The sequence below is a fragment of the Mustela lutreola genome, chromosome 2, assembly GCF_030435805.1.
Source record: "Mustela lutreola isolate mMusLut2 chromosome 2, mMusLut2.pri, whole genome shotgun sequence".
Taxonomy (NCBI): domain Eukaryota; kingdom Metazoa; phylum Chordata; class Mammalia; order Carnivora; family Mustelidae; genus Mustela; species Mustela lutreola.
Window position 1 is genome coordinate 19,118,591 of NC_081291.1, and position 23,818 is coordinate 19,142,408.

At 44.0% G+C, this 23,818-nt stretch overlaps 1 protein-coding gene and 1 long non-coding RNA gene across 5 annotated transcripts in view; both read right to left on the reverse strand.

Annotated features, from left to right (window-relative positions):
• USP4 (ubiquitin specific peptidase 4) overlaps nucleotides 1-23,106 on the reverse strand; it is a 53,326-nt gene extending 30,220 nt beyond the window's left edge. For 3 of the 4 annotated variants that reach the window (XM_059160895.1, XM_059160893.1, XM_059160896.1), the window contains exons 1-6: nucleotides 22,947-23,104; nucleotides 19,690-19,817; nucleotides 15,105-15,235; nucleotides 13,840-13,966; nucleotides 12,628-12,773; nucleotides 12,437-12,498 (exon numbers count right to left, since the gene is read on the reverse strand). In XM_059160895.1, coding sequence (XP_059016878.1) covers nucleotides 12,437-12,498; nucleotides 12,628-12,773; nucleotides 13,840-13,966; nucleotides 15,105-15,235; nucleotides 19,690-19,817; nucleotides 22,947-23,047 — 695 coding nt within the window. In that variant the 5' untranslated portion in view covers nucleotides 23,048-23,104. Of the gene's footprint in view, nucleotides 1-12,436; nucleotides 12,499-12,627; nucleotides 12,774-13,839; nucleotides 13,967-14,788; nucleotides 14,961-15,104; nucleotides 15,236-19,689; nucleotides 19,818-22,946 lie in introns of those variants that run through there. The other variant, XR_009350708.1, reaches the window with a different exon arrangement.
• Nucleotides 458-12,429, reverse strand: LOC131823926 (uncharacterized). The gene is made up of 2 exons (XR_009350711.1): nucleotides 1,488-12,429; nucleotides 458-1,053 (listed from the first exon to the last, which is right to left on the reverse strand). It is a non-coding gene; the product is annotated as an uncharacterized LOC131823926 (long non-coding RNA).
• Nucleotides 23,107-23,818: the final 712 nt, after the last annotated feature.

Here is a 23,818-nt window from a genome sequence, read left to right on the forward strand (position 1 = left end):
TCAGCTCTGTACTGCCTCTCATTTCCTCACTTGTCTTCCGTGTTGGCATTAGTCAGAATTAACTTCTGGACTGTTATTGAGATGGGTTGCTTTCTTACATCTACCTTACTATTATTCAACTTTTTACTGAAGTACTACATAGAGAATACATAAATCATGAATGTCAAAATCAAGAAATTTGAACCAAATGATTATATCTACATAACCAGTACCCTGACATAGGACACAGGACAGCCCTAGACCCCAAGTGTCCTCTTCATGCTTCTGTGAGTCATGATTTCTCCCATAACTAACCACTACCATGACCTTGAGTTCCCTGGGTAAGTTTTGCCTGTTCTTAAACTTGATATTAAGAGAACATAGGACGCCACGTTTTGTGTCCAGCTTCTCTCATTCAACACTGTTCATGACATACAACACTACTGGGTCCCTACAGACTCTCACGGGGTGAATACAATGGACATCTGGTTTAACTCCAGTTTGTGACTACGACAAGCAAGCAGTACTGTTGTGAACATTTTTGAACCTATCTTTAAGTGAACACGAGATGTATTTCTGTTGGCTGTATGCCTGGGACTGGTTCACAGAGTTGTAGAATATGTACATAATTCTTCCTCTAGTAAGGGATGCCAAATTTCCTAAAATCACCACATCAATTTATATCCCCTAACAGCAGGGCCCAACAATCCAAGGTGCTCCACACCTCAACATCACTTGGTACTATCCATCTTTTTCACTGAGTCATTTTGGTGGGTGTGCAGGAGCACTGTGTTATGGTTTTAATTTGCCATTTTGGATGATTGCAGAGGTTAATACCTCCCCATATGCTTGCTAGCCATCCAGACATCCTTTTTGGTAAATTAAATGTTCAAGATGTTTTGCCCCTTTTCTAATGGGGTTGCCTAACTTTTTCTTACTGACTTGGGAGGCGTTTCTTCAAACCTCTGGAGATAAGCAATGTGTCAGACATATTCTTGCAAATATCTTTTCTCACCCTATGGCTTGCCTTTTTACTCTCTAGTGAACATTTTTAAAAGCCAGTTACGGTGGCGCCTGGGTGGCTCAGTGGGTTAAGCCGCTGCCTTCGGCTCAGGTCATGATCTCAGAGTCCTGGGATTGAGCCCCGCGTCGGGCTCTCTGCTCAGCAGGGAGCCTGCTTCCTCCTCTCTCTCTGCCTGCCTCTCTGCCTGCTTGTGATCTCTCTCTGTCAAATAAATAAATAAAAATCTTTATAAAAAAAAAAAAAGCCAGTGGGGCGCCTGGGTGGCTCAGTTGGTTAAGCCGCTGCCTTCGGCTCAGGTCATGATCCCAGCGTCCTGGGATCGAGTCCCACATCGGGCTCCTTGCTCGGCAGGGAGCCTGCTTCTCCCTCTGCCTCTGCCTGCCACTCTGTCTGCCTGTGCTCGCTCGCTCTCCCTCTCTCTCTCTCTGATGAATAAATAAAATCTTTAAAAAAAAAAAAAAAAAAAAGCCAGTTACCCCTCTACCCATTTCCTCCTCCAAGGTTTCTGGTGTTGTGTCTTCTGTCAGAAATCTTTGCTCACTCCGAAGTCCCAAAGCCCTTGCTTTTTTGGCCAACAGAACACTTCCTTATGAGCATGCTCTCTCTCACATTACTGATTCTACCACATGCCCCTGGGCTCTAAAAGTAATTCCTCCACTCAGGAGCCCGGTGTGGAAAACCTTCCAACGTCAGCTATGCTAAAGGAAAAAAGTATTTCAACTTTACATTTAAATAAGTTTAGCAGGATTCACAATTCTGCTTTTCAAGTTATTTACTTTGATCCTGAAAAAGTCTCTCCTAGGTCCAATATTTTTTCCCCCTAGGTCCATTATTGCTACTGACAAGTTTGATACTAGTCCCCTTATTCCTCTGTGACTTTGTCTTTCAAAAAGATTTGAAATTTTCTCTACATCTTCGTTGTCAGGTTTTTACTGTAGTGTCTAGGCGTGGGATTTCTTCCTTCCATCTGTTGTGTTTAGCATTATTTAAATTTCAGACCTTTCCTCTTTCATGATTTCTGGGAAACTCTGGGTTATTATAACCTCAGACATTTTCCTCCCCTTCCTCTGGTCACTTCCTCTCTGCCTCGGAGATTTCTATTACACAAATGTTGACATTTCTACTCCATCCTCCATAGCACTTCGCTCCGCCTATCTTTCGCCTCTCTATCCCTCTTAATGCTGCACAGAATTCTTAGACCTGACCTTCCAACTTCTTCACTCTTTAGCGACATCCATTCTGCTACTCAACCCATCTCCCAAATTCTTTGGTCCCAAGAATGCCTCCTTATTCCTGTTTCATGTCCCCACTTGCTTTCCTTGATGATACTCATCATGCTTACTCCATGCTCCCAGGAGGCTGGGAGCACAGATTATGCTCCCACTAGCACATGCCATCAATGAGCCATTTTCTTTTCATTCGACTATACCTGTCAGCTACTCGTTATGGCTCCCTTGAGCTATTCACCAAGTGAGACCACACTACTCCTCCACTCACTGCACTGCCTCCAACAAACTCTCTACCACCACCACCCCCAAGGTACACATGGAATCCAGAGTCTCACAAGGTCCATGGGGCTCCCCACGTTGTCCCCTAAACCCTCCAGCCATCAGCCCCAACAAACTCCCACCAGTCTTCAACAAAGCCTGCTTTGGCTTCAGAACGTCCACTGTGGCTGGCACCTCAGCCTCACAATCTTATTCTCATTAATCATTCCACTCACTGCTGAGTCCCTCACTTCTGCTGTGACCATGCTCAAATGGCACCTCAGAGAGGCCTATCACCCTACTTAAATCTGCTCCTTCCCAGGGCACCTGGGTGGGTCAGTGGGTTAAAGCCTCTGCCTTCAGCTCAGGTCATGATCCCAGGGTCCTGGGATGGAGCCCCGCATCGGACTCTCTGCTCGGCAGGGAACCTGCTTCCTCCTCTCTCTCTGCCTGCCTCTCTGCCCACTTGTGATCTCTGCCTGTCAAATAAATAAATAGGATCTTTAAAAAACAAACAAACACACACAAACCTGCTCCTTCCCAAAGCCTAGCACTTGATTTTCCTCCCTGATTTTTTTCCCACAGTACTTAAAAACCATTGTACCTGTGGGTTGTTCTTGTCTACTTACTGTTCCTTGAGAATAGAAACTTTATTACTGTATCCTCAGTATCTAGACCAGTGTCTGGAACTTTTAGGAGAGTGAAGAGTGTACCTCAGGAATCTCGCTCTGGGCTCATTGGCCACAGGACACACTTTGCAGGAAGAATCTAACCTTCAGGCAAATTCAAGGAGGCACTGCTCTTTTCCAAAAGCTATCTCCCTTCACTGGAATCTGAGACCACAAGGTGTGGAAGAGATGGGACAAAGCAACACTGAGAAAAGAAGGCAGAACCTAACAGTCTTCTTTGGCCAGTATATCCAGCCTCTTCCACTCCCAAGTTGTCAACCCTACCTCACAGACCCACCTTCTGTCTCCCCTGGCTGGGGGGTGGGGGGGTCCTCACAGTTTTTAAGTAATTTTCTCTCAGTTCTGTGGCACTTCCAGTTCCAAGAAGGGAGTCAGCAATCTAGGCTAGCCTTCTGACTGCTGCTGTCACAAATTACCAACAACTTGCTGGCTTAAAACAACAGAAATTTATTGTCTTAACAATTTTGCAGGTCAGAAATCGAAAATGATTCTCACTGAGCTAAAGAGCTGTGTTTCTTTGTGGAGGCTCTAGGGACTTCTAGAGGCCACACACATTCCCTGGCTCATGGCCAGTAAAGCCTTTCTATTTGTTTTAAATCATGTGCCCTCCATAATGGCCATCACACAGTTACCCCATCCCTTACCCACCTCCAGCAACCCTGAGTTTATTTCCTATAATTAAGTCTTATGGTTTGTCTCCCTGATTTCGACTTTATTCTTCCCCTATGATCCTATTTTGTTTCTTAAATTCCATGTATGACTGAGATCAAATAATTGTCTTTCTCAGATTGACTCATTTCACTTAGCATAATACCCTCTAGTTCCATCACACTGTTGAAAATGGCAAGATTTCAAATTTTTGATAGCTGCATAATATTCTACTATATTTATATCTATATCTACATATCTATCTATGACACATCTTTTTTCCATTCATCTGTTGATGGACATCTGAACTCTTTCCATAGTTGATTATGGTCAACATTGATGCTATAAATCACTACTTCTGTATCTTCGGGGTAAATACCCAGTAGTAGTCCAATTGTTGGGTCACAGAGTACCTCTACTTTCAACTTTTAGGAACCTCCATACTGTTTTCCACAGTGGCTGCACCAGCTTGCATTTCCACCAACGGCGTAGGAGGATACCCCTTTCTCCACATCCTCGCCAACAAGTCATTTCCTGACTTGTTAATTTTAGTTATTCTGACCGCTGTGAGGCAGTATCTCATTGTGGTTTTGATTTGTATTTCAATGATGCCAAGTGATGTTGAGCATATTTTCATGTGTCTCTTGGCCATCTGTATGTCTTCTTTGGAGAAATGTCGTCCATGTCTTCTGCCCATTTCTTGACTGGCTTATTTGTTCTTTAGGTGTTGAGTTTAAGTTCTTTTTTTTTTTTTTTTTTTTTTTTTTAGATTTTATTTATTTATTTGACAGAGAGAGATCACAAGTAGGCAGAGAGGCAGGCAGAGAGAGAGGAGGAAGCAGGCACTCTGCTGAGCAGAGAGCCCGATGTGGGACTCGATCCCAGGACTGTGAGATCATGACCCGAGCCGAAGGCAGCAGCTTAACCCACTGAGCCACCCAGGCGCCCCGAGTTTGTTAAGTTCTTTATAGATTTCGGATACCAGCCCTTTATCTGGATGTCATTTGCAAATATCTTCTCCCCCTCTGTCTGTTGTCTTTAAGTTCTGTTGACAGTTTCCTTTGCTGTGCAAAAGTTTTTATCTTGATGAAGTCCCATTACTTCATTTTTGCCTTTGTTTCCTTTGCCTCTGGAAATGTATCTAGCAAGAAGCTGCTGTGGCCAAGGTCAAACAGACTGCCACCTGTGCTCTCCTCTAGGATTTTGATGGATTGTCTCACATTTAGGTCTTTCATCCATTTTGGGTCTATTTTTGTGTATAGTGTAAGGAAACGGTCCAGTTTCATTCTTCTGCGTATGGCTGTCCAACTTTCCTAACACCATTTGTTGAAGAGACTCTCTTTTTTCCACTGGATATTCTTTCCTGCTTTGCTGAAGGTTAGTTGACCAGAGACTTGAGGGTCTATTTCTGGGTTCTCAATTCTGTTCCACTGATCTATGTGCCTGTTTTTGTGCCAGTACCATACTGCCTTGATGATGCCACCAGCTTTTGTGTTTTGTTTTGTTTTTTCCAACTTTTCTTTGGTGATTTGGGGTCTTTTCTGATTCCATACAAATTTCAGGATTATTTGTTCCAGCTCTGTGAAGAGTTGATGGTATTTTGATAGGGAATACACTGAATATATAGATTGCTCTAAGTAGCACAGATATTTTAACAATATTTGTTCTTCCAATCCAAGAGCATGGAATGTTCTTCTATTTCTTTGTGCCTTCAATTTCTTTCATAAGTGTTGCATAGTTTTCTGAGGACAGATCCTTTGCCTCTTTGGTTACCAGGTTTTTTTGTTGTTGTTTTGGTTTTTTAAGATTTGGGACAGAGAGAGCAAGAGCAGCAGGGAGGGGCAGAGGGAGAGGGAGCAGCAGACTTCCTGAGCGAGGAGCCCAACTTGGGGCTCAATCCCAGGATCCTGAAATCGTGATGTGAGTGGAAGGCAGACTTTTAACTGACTGAGCTACCCAGATGCCCCTCTTTAGCTAGGTTTATCTCTAGATATCTTATGGGTTTTGATGCAACTGCAAAAAGGGTCAACTCTTTAATTTCTCTTTCTTCTCATTGTTAGTGTATAGAAATGCAACTAATTTCTGTGCACTGATTTTATATCCTGCTACTCTGCTGAAATCCTGTATGAGTTCCAGCAATTTTGGGTTAGATTATCATGTCATCTGCAAAGAGTGAGAGTTTGACTTCTTTGCTGATTCAGTTGACTTATTTTTGTGGTCTAATTGCCGAGGCTAAGACTTCTGGTACTATGTTGAAGAGCAGCGGTGATCGTGCACATCCCTGCTGTGGGGGATGCCAGACATCCCATCCTGATCTTATAGAACTCAGTTTTTTCCCATTGAGAATGACACTCACTGTGGGCTTTACGTAGATGGCTTTTATGATACTGAAGTATGTTCCAACTCTACACTGTGCAGAGTTTAAATTAAGAAAGGAAGCTATATTTTGTCAAATACTTTTTCTGCATCTATTGAGAGGATTATATGATTCTTATTCTTTTATTAATATAGCATATCACATTGATTACTATGTGGAAGTTGAACCACCCTTGAAGCCCAGGAATAAATCCTACTTGGTCATGATGAATAATCCTTTTAATGTACTACTGGATCCCATTGACTAGTATGTTGGTGAGAATTTTGGCATCCATGTTCATCAGGGATATTAGTCTGTAATTCTCCTTTTTGGTGGGGTCTTTGTCTGGTTTGGGGATCAAGGTAATGCTGGCCTCACAGAAAGAGTTTGGAGATTTTCCTTCAATTTCTATTTTTTGAAACAGCTTCAGAAGAACAGGCATTATTTCTTCTTTTAATCTTTGGTAGAATTCCCCTGGGAGGCCATCTGGCCCTGGAATCTTGCCTGTTGGGAGATTTTTGATTAGCCTTTCAATTTACTTGCTGGTTATGGGTCTGTTCAGGTATTCTATTTCTTCCTGTTTCAGTTTTGTTAGTTTATATTTCTCTAGGAATGCATCCATTTCTTCCAAACTGCCTAATTTGTTGACATGTAATTGCTTATAACATGATCCCTTAGTGTTGGTTATGATCTCTCCTCTTTTATTCATGATTTTACTTGTTTGGGTACTTTCTCTTTTATTTTTGATAAGTCTGGCCAGAGGTTCATCAATCTTATTAATTCTTTCAAAGAACAAGCTCCTAGTTTCATTGATCCGTCCTACTCTTCTTTTGGTTTCTATTTTGTTGATTTCCGCTCCAATCTTTATTCTCTTCTCCTCTAGGTTTAGGCTTTATTTGCTGTTCTTTCTCCAGCTCCCTTAGCTGTAAGTTTAGGATGTATACTTGACACCTTTCTTGTTTCTTTAGAAAGGCTTGTACTGCCATATACTTCTGTCTTAGGTCCACCTTTGCTGCATCCCAAAGGTTCTGAACAGTTGTGGTTTAATTTTCATTTGTTTCCATGAATTTTTTAAATTCTTCTTTAAATTTCCTGGTTGACCCATTCATCCTTTAGTAAGATGTTCTTAAACCTCCATGTATTGAGTTCTTTCCAAATTTCCTCTTGTGACTGAGTTCAAGTTTCAAAGCACTATGGTCTGAAAAATACACAGGGAATGATCCCAATCTTTTGGTACTGGTTGAGACCTGACTTGTGACCCAGTATGTGATCTATTCTGGAGAAAGTTCCATGTGCACATGAGAAGAATGTGTATTTTATCGCTTTAAGATGGAGTGCTTTGACTTTATCTATGAAGTTCATCTGATCCAGTGTGTCATTCAAAGCCCTTGTTTCTTTGTTGATCTTCTGCTTAGATGATCTTCTGCATAGAAGGAGGTGTTAAGAGTCCCCTACTATCAATGTATTTCTTTAATTTCGCTTTTAATTGGTTTATATAATTGACTGTTCCCATGTTATGGGCATAAATACTCATAGTTATTAGATAATCTCGTTGGAGAGACCCTTTAATTACAATATAGTGGCCTTCCCCATCTCTTATTAGTCTTTGGTTTAAAATCTAGTTTGTCTGATATAAGTATTACTACCCAAGCTTTCTTTGATATCTATTAGTATGGTAAATGGTTTTCCACCCCCTCACTTTCAATCTGGAGGCATCTTTGGGTCAAAAATTAGTCTTCTGCAGATAGCATACTGATGGGTCTTGCTTTTTTATCCAATCTGATATCTTGTGCTTTTGATTGGGGGCACTTAGCCCATTTACATTCAGAGTAACTACTGAAGGTAAGAATTTAGTGCCACTGTATTGCCTATAGTCACTATTTCTGTACACTGTCTCTGTTCCTTTCTGTTCTATGTTACTTCTGGACTCTCTCTTCACTTAAAAGATCCCCTTTAATATTTCTTGCAGGGCTCGTTCAATAATCACAAATTCTTTTAGTTTCTGTTTGTCCTGGAAGCTTTTTATCTCTCCTTCTATTTTGAATGACAATCTCACTGGATAAAATATTCTTGATGAATTTTTTTCTCATTTAGCACCCTGAATATATCATGCCAGTACTTTCTGGTTTGCCAGGTCTCTGTGGATAGGTCTTCTGCCAATCTAATGTTTCTACCCTTGGAGGTTACGGACCTCTTGTCCCGAGCCGCTTTCAGAATTTTCTCTTTGTCTCTGAGATTTGAAAGCTTCACTATTATATGTCGAGGTGTAGACCTATTTTTACTGATTTTGAGAGGGGCTCTCTGTGCCTCCTGGACTTGAATGCCTGCTTCTTTCCCTAAATGAGGGAAGTTCTCTGCTATAATTTGCTCCAATATACCTTCTTCCCCCCTTTCTCTTTCCTCTTCATCTGGGATCCCAATTATTCTAATATTGTGTTGCTTTATGATATCACTTATCTCGAATTCCTTCATGATCCAGTAGTTATCTCTCTTTTTCTCAGCTTCCTTATTCTCCATCATTTTGTCTTCTATATCACTAATTCTTTGCCCCATTTATCCTAGCAGTTACAGCCACCATTTTTTATTGCACCCCAATAATAGCCTTTTTTATTTCAATTTGGTTAGATTTTAGTTTTTATTTCTCCAGAAACGGATTCTCTAGAGTCTTCCATGCTTTTTATAAACCCAGCTAATATCTTTATAATCGTTACTCTGAACTCTAGTTCCAACATCTTACTTATATCCATTCTGATTAGGTCCCTGTCAGTCAGTACCGCCTCTTGTTCTCTTTTTTGAGGTGAGTTTTTCCATCTTGTCATTCTGTGCAGAGAAGAATAGATGAACAAGAGAACAAAATACTAAAATGGCAATAACAGCCCCAGAGAAATATATACTAAACAAATCAGAAGAAACCCAAAATAAAAAATAAAAAAGTAAATAAATAAAATCTTTAAGACAAAGAGAATATAACCAGACAGGTAAACAGAACAGAACAATACACTGGATCCTGTGTGTATTTTGGTCTGTTAGACAACTAAATCCCAAAATTGTAAAGAAAGGAAAACTTACATATGTACAAAAACAAAATTAAACTTAAGCACATCAATATAAAATTAAATATAAGAATTAAATATAAGAAATGTAGATAGAATATAACTGTAAAAACGAAAATGAAAAAGGACAAAAGAAAAAAAACAAAAACAACAAAAAAAAGAAAAGAGTATAAACAGACCAGTGAATGGAACAGAGCAATATAATATATTCTGGGTGTATTTTGGTCTGTCTGTTTGAAGAAGCTACATCCCAAAACTATAAAGAAAGAAAGAAAAATTTACATATATACAAAAATGAAATAAAATACAATGAAAGGGGGCGCCTGGATGGCTCAGTGGGTTAAAGCCTCTGCCTTCGGCTCAGGTCATGATCTCAGGGTCCTGGGATCAAGACCCGCATCGGGCTGTCTGCTCAGAAGGGAGCCTGTTTCCCCCTCTCTCTGCCTGCCTCTCCACCTACTTGTGATCTCTCTCTCTGTCAAATGAATAAATAAAATCTTTTTTAAAATAAATAAAATAAAATACAATGAAAGGATAGAATGTAACTAGAGATGAAAATTTAAGAAGACTTTTAAAAAGAGAGAATATTTAAAAAAGAGAGAGAGAGAGAGAGTATAATCAGACAGGAGAACAGAACAAAGCAATACACTAGAATCTGGGTGTATTTTGGTCTGTCTGTTACAAGAAACTGCATCCCAGAACTGTACAGAAAAACTTACATATATATAAAAATAAAATGAAATACAATGAAAGGATAGAATGTAACTGTAAAAATGAAAATTAAGATTTTTTTTTAAAAGATTTTTATTTATTTAGTTGAGAGAGAGACAGTGAGAGAGAGCATGAGAAGTGAGAAGGTCAGAGAGAGAAGCAGACTCCCCATGGAGCTGGGAGCCTGATGCGGAACTCGATCCCGGGACTCCGGGACCGTGACCTGAGCCGAAGGCAGTTGCCCAACCAACTGAGCCACCCAGGCGCCCCGAAAATTAAGATTTTAAGAAAGAGTTAATAAAATAAGAAATTGGTTGAAAAGTAAAGAAAAAAATTAAAATTCAAAGACTAAACAATCAGAAAAATACCATGAATTCTATACACTATTCTTTCCTATCGCTGGACTTCTGGAGTTCTCTATGATGGGTAAAAACATGGTCTTAGCTTATTAAGATATTCTTGCTGATCTTCTGGGGGAAGGGCCTGCTGAGGTGATTCTCAAGTGTCTTTGCAGGGGCGAAGTTGCATGCCCTTGACAAGGGGCCAAGCTGAGCAAGCAGCTCCAGATTGCTCTCTGTGGCTTCTGTTCCCTGAAGGCTTTCTGCGCAGCTTTAGAGGATGAGAATGAAAACAGCAGCCTCCCAATCTCTGGCCCTGGAACAGAGCCTGGGGACCCACTCCTCTGTGTGCCCTCACAAAAAAGCAGCCGATCACTCCTGTCTCCCAGGTCTCCAGCCACACTCCATGCTCACCCAGCTTGTGACCGAGCATTTCTATCTCAGGCACGTGACTCTGCTTCGAGTCTCCAGAAGGGGTGGGTCTTGCCGTGGTTCAGTGGAATGCTGGGCGCCTGCTTGGAGAACAGTTGCCCAACCATGCCACAGTCTGCAGTTTATGGCAAAACCAAGCTGATAGCCCACTTGTGGGTTCAATGATAGCAGCTGGCTTCCCCACTACCATGCCTGGGAACTCTGCCACACTCAGGCACCCCTGATGTTTCTGTGACCCCAAGGATCCTGAGACCACACTGTCCCATCTAAGATTCTGCCCCTCTTTGCCACCTGAGTGCCTTTCAGGCAGGGACATCCCTTACCGGAGCTGACTTCTAAAAGTTCTGATTTTGCACTCAGCTGCTGTATCGGTTTCCTATGTTGACTGCTGCACTCCCCCCACCGCTGCAGTTTATCTTCCCATATACTGCCTCAGATTCACTTCTCCACACTTGCAGAAAGTGATCACTTCTCTATCTGTAGCATTTCAGCAATGCTTTTTTTAGATCTCTGGTTGAGTTTGCAGGTGTTCACAACGATCTAATTAACTATCTAGCTGAATTCCTAGGACCCGATGAAACCAAGGTCTCCTACTGTGCCATCTTGGAAAGTCGCCTAGTGAAGTCTTTCTCACATTATCATCACTTAGGCTCTGCTTCTGTCCTCTCATCTCCTGATTCTCCTATCTCCCCAGTTCACCCTGTGATTATACTGAGTCCATCCAGATAATCCAGGATAATCTCCCCATGTCAAGACCCTTAATCACATTTTAATCACCTTGCCATGGAACCTAACATATTCATAGGTTCTGCGGAACAGGACTTAGAAATGGAGAGGTGCATTATTCTCCCTACCACAGCTATATAGCATCCTGTAAGGAACTGGTGACCAGGATCTCTAAAACTGGAGTCCATGGTTAGGCTTCAGGTTATCTGTAAAACCCTTGAGACTGTTGACAAAATATATCTTCCGACATGTTTCTCAAGAAAGAGCCCATAGCTTTCGTGATTCTCAAAAGAGCTATGTATGAGCCCATTACTATCAAACAGTCACTGTCCAAGAACTGACTGAGGGAAGAGAGCAAAAACCAACACTATCTCCATAACTATCAGAACAAAGACAAAATCCTCCCCGGCCCTTGCACTGTAAGAAAAAATCATCACCACTTCTGTCCCCTTCTCAGGACATGCACAATTCCACACCACACACAAACCTCTCCAGAGACAGAGGTGCCTGGGGTCCCAGTTTAAAGGCAGAATAATCCCCCCAGTATGCAAAAAGGGTAACAATAATAGGCCTGTGGGTAAAAAGTGGTGTGGGATCAAACTTTAAGTCATATAGGACCCCATGCCTGAGCCCTCTTCTTTTCCAACCGAGCTTCTAACCACAGGTGGAGAAAATAACAGCCCTTGGCAAAAACAAAGCTGCCTCTTGGTATGCAGCATTCCCAGATCTGGGCCCCTTCTCTTCCTTCTCTCATTCTCAAGGAGAGGCACACCACCGTGTTCACACACTCTGACAGCTTTCCTCAGACAGCTGCCCAAAATGCTGCTTAGCAAAGGCCAGTATCACAGACTCTGGATATCAAACTGAATATGAAATGGATCACTTCTTCCTCTGACCCCGAAAAAATTTTACTTAGCACAAGTAAACGCCTTAGAAAATAGTGTCTCTCTTATACCTGTGTGCCCAGCCATAAGAGAGAAAATGGTCACTTACTTTGACTGCAAGGTCTGCCTCGGCCATGTGCCATCTTCATTTTGGGGCTCAATTACTAGCACCTGAGTGAAAGGGGAAATCAAATAAGGAATATGCAAAAGACCTCACTGGTGACAAGCTCAGAACCAGAAGATATCTTGGCCACACACCCTGGCAGAGCAGCCTGCTGGGCATGGCCTGAGCCCTCCTACCTGACCCTGGTAGAGCCCAGCATCCTGGACAGTGTTGTCTAGCTTGCTCAGCTGCTCATAGGTGTTGCTCATGTACTTGTTCCACAGCCGTGTTTCCCGCTCAGCAGGGATATTGAATAGCTTCCGCATCTCCTTCTCGATGGTTGCTAGAGATGGACAGAAGGATCACTCAGGACTGAAGATCACTCAGACGGACGGAAGGATCACTCACCTCACTCCAGATGCAAGGCTAGTAACAGCCGTAGCAAGCTAAAGCTCATCCTCCCTCCTGTTCGGACCGTCAGTCACAGGGTGCTTTGGAACGAAAGTTCTGACTGACCTCAGCCCCTTGATGATTAAGGCCAAATGTCTTCCATGGGCATCCTCCTGCACTCACACACTTAGAAACCTTCCCTATGCTTCTTCTTCTTCAATAGGTGGGTCCCATTTACAGCACACAAGCAACACAGAAAGGTGACAAAACCTTCCTCTGAAGTTAAGATAAATGTGATTTCGAATACCAGCCCTGCCACTTTCTCACAGAGATTTTTTTTTAAAGATTTTATTTATTTATTTGACAAAGAGACACATCAAGAGAGGGAACACAAGCAGGGGTAGTGGGAAAGGGAGAAGCAGGCTTCCAGCTGAGCGGGGAGCCTGATGTGGGGCTCAATCCCAAGACCCTGGGATCATGACCTGAGCCAAAGGCAGATGCTTAACCAACTGAGCCATCCAGGCACCCCCTCAGAGATTATCTTTTTTTTTAAAGATTTTATTTATTTATTTGACAGACAGAGATCACAAGCAGGCAGAGAGGCAGGCAGAGAGAGATGTGGGGGAAGCAGGCTCCCCACCGAGCGGAGAGCCCATTGCGGGGCTCGATCCCAGGGCCCTGGGATCGTGATCTGAGCTGAAAGCAGAGGCTTTAACCCACTGAGCCACCCAGGCGCCCCCCACTCAGAGATTTTTTAATAAGTAAGTATAACCTCCCCGAATCTGCATTTCCTCATCTTTATCACAGTATCATGTATCATGGTCAGGGAGCATGTCCAAGAGTCTGTAAAACACGATTCCCAGGCCTAGCTCTCCACAAGAATCAGGTCAGGCTGGTAACCACAACCTGAGACTATGTGGGTAACAACTCTGGAGGGGGTGCCTGGCTTCACTCCCATCAGCCACAATGCTCCGTGCTCTCCGTACCCGGAAATTCGGGACACCAGCTCAGCTACTCACCGATAGTGTCTGCCTTGCTGAAATGGCAACTCAGCACATTAGTGGGGTCACTATTCTCACAGAGCTTCAGTTCCAGCAAATAGACCTCCACCTTGCAGTGCTTGACGAAGAGGCCGTGCTCCACTACCTGCAAACAAGAGGCACAGGTGAAGCAGCAGCGGTTCCACACCGGGCAGTTTGGGAAACAATAGGTTTCATCAGTGGTAAGGGGCAGAATCCACACAATCATCACTTTCCCTAAGTGATCAGGGGATCAGGACAGATTTTTAAAGCCGCCAGCATCTGTCCAAGGGTTTCAAATCTTTCTTCCCTTCACAAGAAAGAGAACCAGCTAGCTGTAACAGTGCACAACAGGGAAGTCACTGTTCATCTCTCTAAGTCAGGATAGTGAGGTCTCCCTTGCAGGGTTTGTTGAATGAGAGAACTAGAGAATGTAGCTAAAACCCTCGGGCAGCAGAACACTCACCATATGGCAACACTGTGGGCATTAGGGGACATCTGCCAGACTGGCACACCTCCAGCTTTTTGATCCCTAACCCCTCGCAGGGGCCCAGGTTTCCAGATACAGAAAGAATGTAGTTCTGGCCTCAAACAATGACTGTTAGAAGCATGGCCTCAGGACTACAGATCTTTCCTACGCTGAGAAGGGGAACTATATACCAGGGAGAGTAAGAAATTTACCCAATGTCTACCTCTTAGCAGGCATGTGATTCCCCCTCTGGTAGGACAAGCAAACGACTGTGGGAGTCTTCTACTAAGTCCCATCTACCAGTGGGGTGAAGAATCTGGATTTCTACCTCACAGCCTGCTTTCCCTCAGGAGGTTATGCTTCTCTGGTTTATAAACACCTGCTTTTTGAGATATTCAACAGTGTGGCCCAAGAGTCATAAGCACAGAGGAAAAAGAAGTCTCAGAAAGGTTGTAAGATAAACAAGAAGCAGTACATTACTGTATGTCCACATGACCCCAAGTAAACTTTCTCTCATAGAGCCTTCCAGAAAGTGCTCTCATGGCACTGCTGGACACATCCCAAGCCATGGGCAGCTCTGATGTTTGGAGGCCACTCACTGTAACATCTCAGGTGAGCAGCCTCACTCACCACCACTCACGACCACAATTCCCTAAAGAGAACCAGAAAGAAGGCCTCAAACACCTCTATTCCACCACTTGGGCACATCCAGTAACCCAGAAAACCAATACCAGTCAGTGTCCCCAGGGAGCACTTGCAGACACTGACCAGCAGCTGTGACAACTTGTGTACTCACTTTTCTGACAATGGGCTGTTGGCCTTCTACACAGCCATACCAGTTTAGTAATTTATTCCAGGCCTCCGTTGGGACCAAAACATAGTCCAATTCATCAATTAAATGTTCCTTTAAGGTCTGACTCTCAGGATCTGAAAAAAGAAAACACCTCATAACTCACTGCTCTTCTCCCCAGAAATATTTGTTTTATAGGATTCTCGTGTACTTTCAGAAACAAAATTATTTATAGAACGGGTACAAAATTCCAAAATTCTGTCACTGGCCATAACACAGAGCAGAAGTGACAACTGTCTTCAGCCACGCCTTCATAGGAACATGTATTTCTTCTATAACGAAATGGAGTAGGGAGAATTAAAAACTCCAGTTTACATTTTCAATACGCTTCCAGATTCCACAATGAAAACTGTTAATTATGAACATTTTAACATAATATCCTATTTAGGGAAACTTCATTGAGGTCATATATCTTCTGAAAGATTTACTAAGAAAACAACAAACACATCATTGAGTTAACTTTATTTTACCAAGAGTTATTCAGTATTCTTAGTTTTCCAAAGGCCAAGCTGAAACCCAGCTGGACAACCTCTTATGGAGGGGGGAATGTCTTTAACACCCTAACGTGCTCAATGTGCACCTCACAACCCCCACAGGCAGGCAACATGACTAGGAGTGGATATCCATGATCAGAAACACACTCCTGCAGCTGAAGACCAAGGAACTGGATCAAGGGAAGAGTGATCACCTCCCACCAACGGAGCCTCCCTGTGCCCAGCAACACCTACTCCTGCCATAATGGTTGCACAAGTATCCAGAGCGGTGCAACTTATCTGTAACTCGAGGCATATGATGTTAAAAACCAAAACCGTAAACAGCATTCACAAAGTGACGGGGGCTTCCCATCACCCACATCCCCCGGTGCCCTCCACCAGTTTTTACCCAACCCATCAGCTCTTTTGCCTTTCCTTGCAGCAAGCCTCAGACCTCACCCACCTCTGCCGTTTTCATCTGGAGGGAGAACAGGAAAGGAATTAAATAGCAGCGGAGGACAGGAATACCAAGGTGAGATGGACGAACGGATAAACATGATGGGGTATATACGCACAGCGGAACACTATTCAGCCTTCAAATGGAAGGAAATTGCAACACATGATGCAATGATGAACCCCGAATATTATACTAAATAAAATAGGGGAGTCACAGAAAAACAAATATTGAACAATTCCACTTAAGGGAGGTGTCTAGAGTAGACAGATTCAGACACAGAAAGTAGAATGGTGGCTGCCAGGGGCTCGGAGGAAAGGAGACTGGGAGTCACAGTTAATGGGTAGGGGGTTGCAGTTCTGCGTGGTCAAAAATGTTCTGGAAATTGGTTGCGGAACAATGTGAATATACTTAATACTATTGAACTGCACACTTAAAAATGGTCAAGAGGATAAACTATTATGTGTATTTTACCATTAAAAAGGGGGGTGCACCTGGGTGGCTCACTGGGTTAAAGCCTCTGCCTTTGGCTCAGGTCATGATCCCAGAGTCCTGGGATCAAGCCCCACATCGGGCTCTCTGCTCAGCAGGGAGCCTGCTTCCTCCTGTCTGATTCTCTGCCTACCTGTGATCTCTGTCTGTCAAATGAATAAATAAAATCTTTAAAAAAAAATAAAATCTTTAAAAAAAAAAGGGCTGAGGTCATGATCTCAGGGTCATGGGATCAAGCCCCACATTGGGCTCTCTGCTCAACAAGGGAGTCTGCTTCTCCCTCTCTCTCTCTGCCTTCTTGTGATCTCTGTCAAATAAACAAAGAAAAAAAAATCTCTAAATTTAAAAAAAAAAAAAAAAAAGGATGGATCCTCCTTATTGATGAGCCAATCACTTTCCACAGCCTGTCTGGCACGATTATTAACAGAGCAGGCCTTTTCTGCTGAGGAACAGAAGGATGATCTACTGGTATCAGTCTGCTTGAGACAAAAGCTTCCCCCTGAAACTGACACTTTTCTGGCAATTGATTTATAAATTAAACTTCTGAGTCATAAATTCAACTTTTCTCTGATTTATAAATTAAAAGTCATTGAAGTTATTTACTTCTTGGCTTTCTTGAGGATATATGCTTCTTCGTTTCTAACACTAAGCAGATCTGGCTACACACACTGTGCCAAGCAGCAGCCAGAAATCTCTAAATGTGGTAAAGGAACAACAGCTTTCAGCATCACCAACCCCAAGTACATCATTTCCACAGGCCATTTTCCCCTCTAAGGATCCATGATGATTTTTGCACACATCAAGCTTACACGCTCAGTGCAAATGCAGGGAATATGACTGGAATTCCCAAGGAGGTTCACGACTTTCACTTGAAACAGGACCAATCTAAAGGCATCATGCTCAAAATCACACAGAGGTTTGGGAATGAGGATTTAGTCTCTGCAAATTTCTTTCACAGAGGAGAATAAATGGGGAAAATGAGAGCACAGCTTGGCCAAAGCACAAGGATTTCATCTGATATACAGTAGAGGCAGCTGTGGGAAGCAGAAAAGGGGTGCTCTGCATACAACATAAGGAAGGACAGGCAAGACCCCATCCTTCCCACACTTCCAAAAGCCCTATCCAGCCACTTCCATGTCCTTAGGTGAAAGGTAGCTGGATTGGGACTGAGAGGTGACTGAGAGCCTGGGAACTAAGGGGGTGATTCACCAGAGACAGGTCATTCCTATACTGCCAATGTTCCAAGCAGGTTCTGAACAGAACGTACTTCTCACCTCCTAAGCACAAAGCAAATGTTTCAAGGAAAAGCCAGATGACATTAAATTGGAGGACGATGGAAGAAATGCTTTCCCTTAGCTGAAGGTCATCCAAATGATTTCACAAAGCTCTTCCAGCCCTTATCATTAGTATTCTTATAAGCATTAAGAAATCTTCTATTAAAAAAAAAAAAGAGAGAGGCACCTGGCTGGTTCATCCAGTAAAGCATATAACCCCTGATCTCAGTGTCATGAGTTCGAGCCCCACACTGGGGTTAGAGATTCCTTTAAAAGAAGGTGGGGGGGTGCAGGGGGACAAAAAGTGCAAACACGCTGTTGTGCTCTCTTACGCCAGCTTCATGGTGTGATGCCACCATCTGACCTACATCAAGAAACAAAGCAATGAATTATGATGTCACCTGACATCTCCTAAAACAAGTCTCACCTGGGGCACCTGGGTGGCTCAGTGGGTTGAGCCTCTGCCTTCGGCTCGGGTCATGGTCCCAGGGGCCTGGGATCGAGTCCCACATGGGGCTCTCTGCTCAGCAGGGAGCCTGCTTCTCCTCATCTCTCTCTCTGTCTGTCTCTCTGCCTATTTGTGATCTCTCTCTCTGTCAAATAAATAAAATCTTTAAAAAATAAATAAATAAATAAATAAAAATAAAATAAAACAAGTCTCACCTGAAGCACCGACCATTTTTAAAAACACCCAGGTTAATGTTAAGTACTTGGATCAAACCTCATACATGTCTGTCTTCCTATTGCTCTGATTTTGAACACAATCAACAAACAGATCACTCTCATTCTGCTTGCAAAAGAATCTGAAGCTAAGGGGCGCCTGGGTGGCTCAGTGGGTTAAGCCGCTGCCTTCAGCTCAGGTCATGATCCCAGAGCTCTGGGATCGAGTCCCACATCGGGCTCTCTGCTCAGCAGGGAGCCTGCTTCCTCCTCTCTCTCTCTGCCTGCCTCTCTGCCTACATGTAATCTCTCTCTCTCTCTCTCTGTCAAATAAATAAATAAATAAATAAAATCTTTAAAAAAAAAAAAAAAAGAATCTGAAGCTAAGCAGAACACAGCCTGGGAAAGGTCAATTGTCTTATCTATGCATCTACAGGTACAAGCCCAGCTCTGGTATGTCATGCATCATTTTTTCAATCACTTCTTCCAATGGAAGCTGACCGTGATAATAACTCTACTTTCCACCTCTCCTCACACACTCCTATGACAATCATCATAGGAAAGCTAGATGGATGTAGACAGGTCTGCAAATTGTTCCACTGCAAAGGTAACACAGAAAATTCTGGTGCGCAAATTTCAGACTCCAGATGCAGTTTCAAAATGATAACCTATTTCTTTCCATTCCACATGCTAATCTAAAATCTGACAGCTCTAAAAAAACTAATCCCCAGGGGCGCCTGGGTGACTCAGTGGGTTAAAGCCTCTGCCTTCGGCTCAGGTCATGATCCCGGGGTCCTGGGATCAAGCACCGCATTGGGCTCTCTGCTCAACGGGGAGCCTGCTTCCTCCTCTCTCTCTCTGCCTGCCTCTCTGCCTACTTGTGATTTCTGTCTGTCAAATAAATAAATAAAATCCTTAAAAAAAAAAAAACCTAAGCCCCAAAAAGAAAAATACAAGAAGCACACTCTTGTGTGAAGCAGGTAGTTTAGGGAAAAAGTAGTTTCATTCCTCTCAGAGGGTCTTACAAAGACTTCTGGTACAGATGCTAATCAAGGACACTTGTTTCTATCCATCACAACAAGAAAGTCAGATTCACAACATCCATGTTACTGATAAACATGACCTCAGGTCACTGCCTAGGTGGGTATTTCAGTTAGAAAAGCAACAGGATACTATACCTGAAAAGAGTCCGGAGTTATCTATTGGGCCAGGAAATAGATTGTGTTCACCCACATTGTACATATCCCAGCTGTCGAAACCCACATACTTCTTCCACTGCTTGAACCACCGGCTGTCAATAAGATACCTAGAGACAGATAAAAATTTACTATACCAGAAAAACTGAGGTTGTAAGTTTTTGCAGTTGCTCCTTTAATTTTTTTAATGATCTTTTCACCCGGAGAACACACATGTCCCATTCAGAAACACATTTTAAGAACAAGAGCCGGGCTAGGCCTCAGATGGCACAAAGAGCCTGGCCCAGGACAAGAGTCCATTAAGTGAAATATTGAAAGAATGATTATAGGTGCCCCGCTGACTCAGTCAGTGGAGTGTGTGTACAACTCTTGATCTCGGGGTCAGGAGTTCAAGTCCCATGTTGGGCACAGAGCTTACTTAAAAATAAATATTTTTATTAAACAACAGGAGTCTGGGTAGCACAGTTGGTTGGGTGTCCAGCTCTTGATTTCAGCTCAGGTCATGATCTCATGGTCATGAGACCAAGCCCCATGTCAGGCTCCTCATTCAGCATGGAGTCCGCTTGAGATTTCCTCTCTCTCTCTCCTTCTGTTTCTCCCCCAACTCACGCATTCTTACCCTCTCTCTCTCTCAACAAATAAAATCTTTAAATTAAAAAAATAAAAAAGAAAGAAAGAAAGAACAAGGGGTGCCTGGGTGGCTCAGTTAACCATCTGACTCTTGGCCTCAGGTCAGGTCCCGACCTCAAGGTTGTGAGTTTAAGCCCAGTGCTGGGCTCTCCTCTGGCATGGAACCTACTTATTAAAAAAAAAATAGGGGATGCCTGGGTGGCTCAGTTGGTTGGACGACTGCCTTCGGCTCAGGTCATGATCCCGGAGTCCCGGGATCGAGTCCCACATCGGGCTCCCAGCTCCATGGGGAGTCTGTTTCGCTCTCTGACCTTCTCCTCGCTCATGCTCTCTCTCACTGTCTCTCTCTCAAATAAATAAATAAAATCTTAAAAAAAAAAAATAATAATAATAATAATAATAAGGGGGCACCTGGGTGGGTCAGTGGGTTAAGCCTTTGCCTTTGGCTCAGGTCATGATCCCAGGGTCCTGGGATCTAGCCCCACATGGGGGGGGGGGGTCTCTGCTCAGCAGGGGCTTGCTCCCCCCTCCCCCTCTGCCTACTTGTGATCTCTCGCTCTCTCTCTGTCAAATAAATAAAATAAGTAAATATATATATATATATATAAATTTTTTATAAAAGGAATGAGTGAATAAAAGGAAATGACTGGCTTCAAAATGCTTATTTAAGTGAAGTCCTCCTATGGCTAAAACCTTGTTTGCCCCTTTCATAATGATCTTTATAGAGGTCCTTGTCCAGAACAGAAAGTTTGGTTATACTGCTCAACATGAAAAGCATTAAACTAATTCTCTCTCTGAAAATGGGATAATAACACCAAACAATTCAAGTTTTCTTTGAGTACCAAAGAAGACATTATAAAAAAATGAGTGCTAGGGGCGCCTGGGTGGCTCAGTGGGTTAAGCCGCTGCCTTCGGCTCAGGTCGTGATCTCGGGGTCCTGGGATCAAGTCCCGCATTGGGCTCTCTGCTCAGCGGGGAGCCTGCTTCCTCCTCTCTCTCTCTCTCTCTGACTGCCTCTCTGCCTACTTGTGATCTCTCTCTGTCAAATAAATAAATAAAATCTTTAAAAAAAAAAATGAGTGCTAAAAAAAAAAAAAGGTACACACACATATAATAGTGTCCAGGTATGATACTATACAAATATACAGCCTCTAGTTATTCCTGATCTGGTTATATTTTTAAAGTATCCCTATGAGAAAAATGAAAAAAAAAATAAAAGAATCACTATGCTGTTTTACAACTAAGAAGTAGTAAATCTCTCTGGGAGAAAAAAGCACAACATTTATATTGGTGAGTCCTTTAAGTATTTTTTTTTTAAATATTTTATCTATCTATTCATTTGAGAGAGTGTGGGAGAGGCAGAATGAAAGAGCACAAGCAGGGGGAGAGGCACAGGAAGAGAGGAGAAGCAGTCTACCCGCTGAGCAGGGAGCCCCACTCGGGGCTCCATCCCAGGGCCCTGGGATCATCACCTGAGCTGAAGGCAGATGCTTAACCAACTGAGCCACCCAAGCACCCCAAGTCCTTTAAGTTTTTATAAAAAAATAAACCTCTGCAATCAGGCAGCTTCCCAGAGGCCACAGGATCCATAAGTACATCCAAACCTTTAAAAGGCTCTTTTCCCTCCAAACCCCTTGAACAATATCCTCCAAACACTTTTAGTGTGTGACCTTAGTCTATCTCAAACTTCCTCTGGTTCCTCTGAATATTCTTCATATATCACCCCTATGCAGGATAACTTCTGCTTGCCCTGCCTCTCACAGCTTGGCCAGCTGTACAGCCCTATCTGAGTTCCTCCTAATCCCAATGTTTCCTTTCCCTGGTCAATTCCTCTGTTACCTTAAGTGGCATTATCAACACCACCATCATTTCTTAAAAGATGGATGTTCAATCATATTCGAAGCAAAGCCAAGCCCTAGCTTTCTATTCTCACATGATAATATCGCCCGGGAACATCTTCACTAGTAAAAGTATTGTCCCTTCTACTAAACAGTTAAGAAACCTCATGTCTCAGACTTGCTTTTCTAAACTTTGTACTTTTAATCTTTTCATCTAGGCTCTAAGCTATCCTCTCCCGCTCCAAAATGCTACTGCCACAATTATTTTTGACATTTGCTACCAAAATAACCTGGAGTTCTCAAACATTTGTCCAACTTCTGACCTTGACATCTGTTCGGCAGTTTACAAGTTACAAAAGTATCTCTTCTCCTCAACCCATAAGGTGGGGGTGCCAAATATTGCTACCCTAGCTTTATCAGTAAGGCAAGGGGGTCTGGGAGGTGTGGTCGCCTTCGCTCAAGGTCACACAACGAGTCCTCGAAGGCAAAGGGCTCTTCCCAACCAGAAGGTCCCCGTAAGCACTCCCCTTCTCTCCCTCCTGCAACCCTTGCCCCCACTGGGTCCGCCCTCTGGGGCTCCGAATGGGCCAAAACAACCCTCACACTTTCCCCTAGGAGATTCTCCTGAGAGGCAGGGTTCAGGATACCTCTCAGGGTCACTAACACCGCCCCCGCCCGGCCCCTACCCAAGCCGGAAAAGAGGGGTCCGGTCTGAGGGCCAGAGTCCCTGCCCCTGAGCCTGGGCAGTGGAAACGCGGGTCCGGTGCTCACCACTGCGCCCCTCGTTGGAGCGTGGTCCTCATCAAGGCCCCGAGCTCGGATTTCTGGGTCTCCGCATCCGGTCGCTCACGACAGCCTCCACCTTCCGCCATCTCGTCCGCGGCCCCGGCCCAGCCGGCCCGGACATCCGCCTCGCGCACGGCGTGCTGTGGGCCGCGCCCACGCACGCACGCAAGCACGCACGCGCGCGCGCGCCCTAGCCCCACCTAGCGCCGCGGCCTGGAACTCCCGCCCGTCCGTCTCGCATGCACCGCCCTTCTCCCACGGGTGCGCGACGGAGCCCGGAGAGGACCGGAAGAGGAGGTGGGCGCAGGCAATCTAGCCGCCCCTTCCTCCCGCCTTGCGGGCGGAGCCGCGAGGTGTTTGTTTTGCACCCCTTTCTCCGTCTAGCCCGGCCATCTCTCTTTTAAGCGCTTGACCACAGGCCCCTCGGCACTTCGGGCACCCTGTCCGGGCCCGCGGTGTTAGCCTGCTCTTAGATAAACCCAGGCCAGGTCCGAGAAGCCATGGAACTAGCTCTTCTTGCTTTGAGCTGGAGACCTTAGGCCAGTCGTTAGCGGCCCAAACGTGGGATCGGGGTGCCTGCCCTGGAGGCCCTACAGGGATTTGGGGGACTGCTGGATGCACCACCGCCGTGAGACCGGGACCCGAAGATGTGATCTAGTCATTAACACTCGTCTCAAACAGTATAGACGCCAGAATCGTAGCCCACGACTGAATTCCCCAAACCCTCCACACTGAACTAGCTACTTGCCTTGTCAGGGAGACATGCAGCCGCTGAGTGGCGATAGCAACAGGGGAAGGAGGTGCCCAAGGTGCTGCTTAATTTGTTGCAGCAACAATATGCATTGTCCTGAAACTGT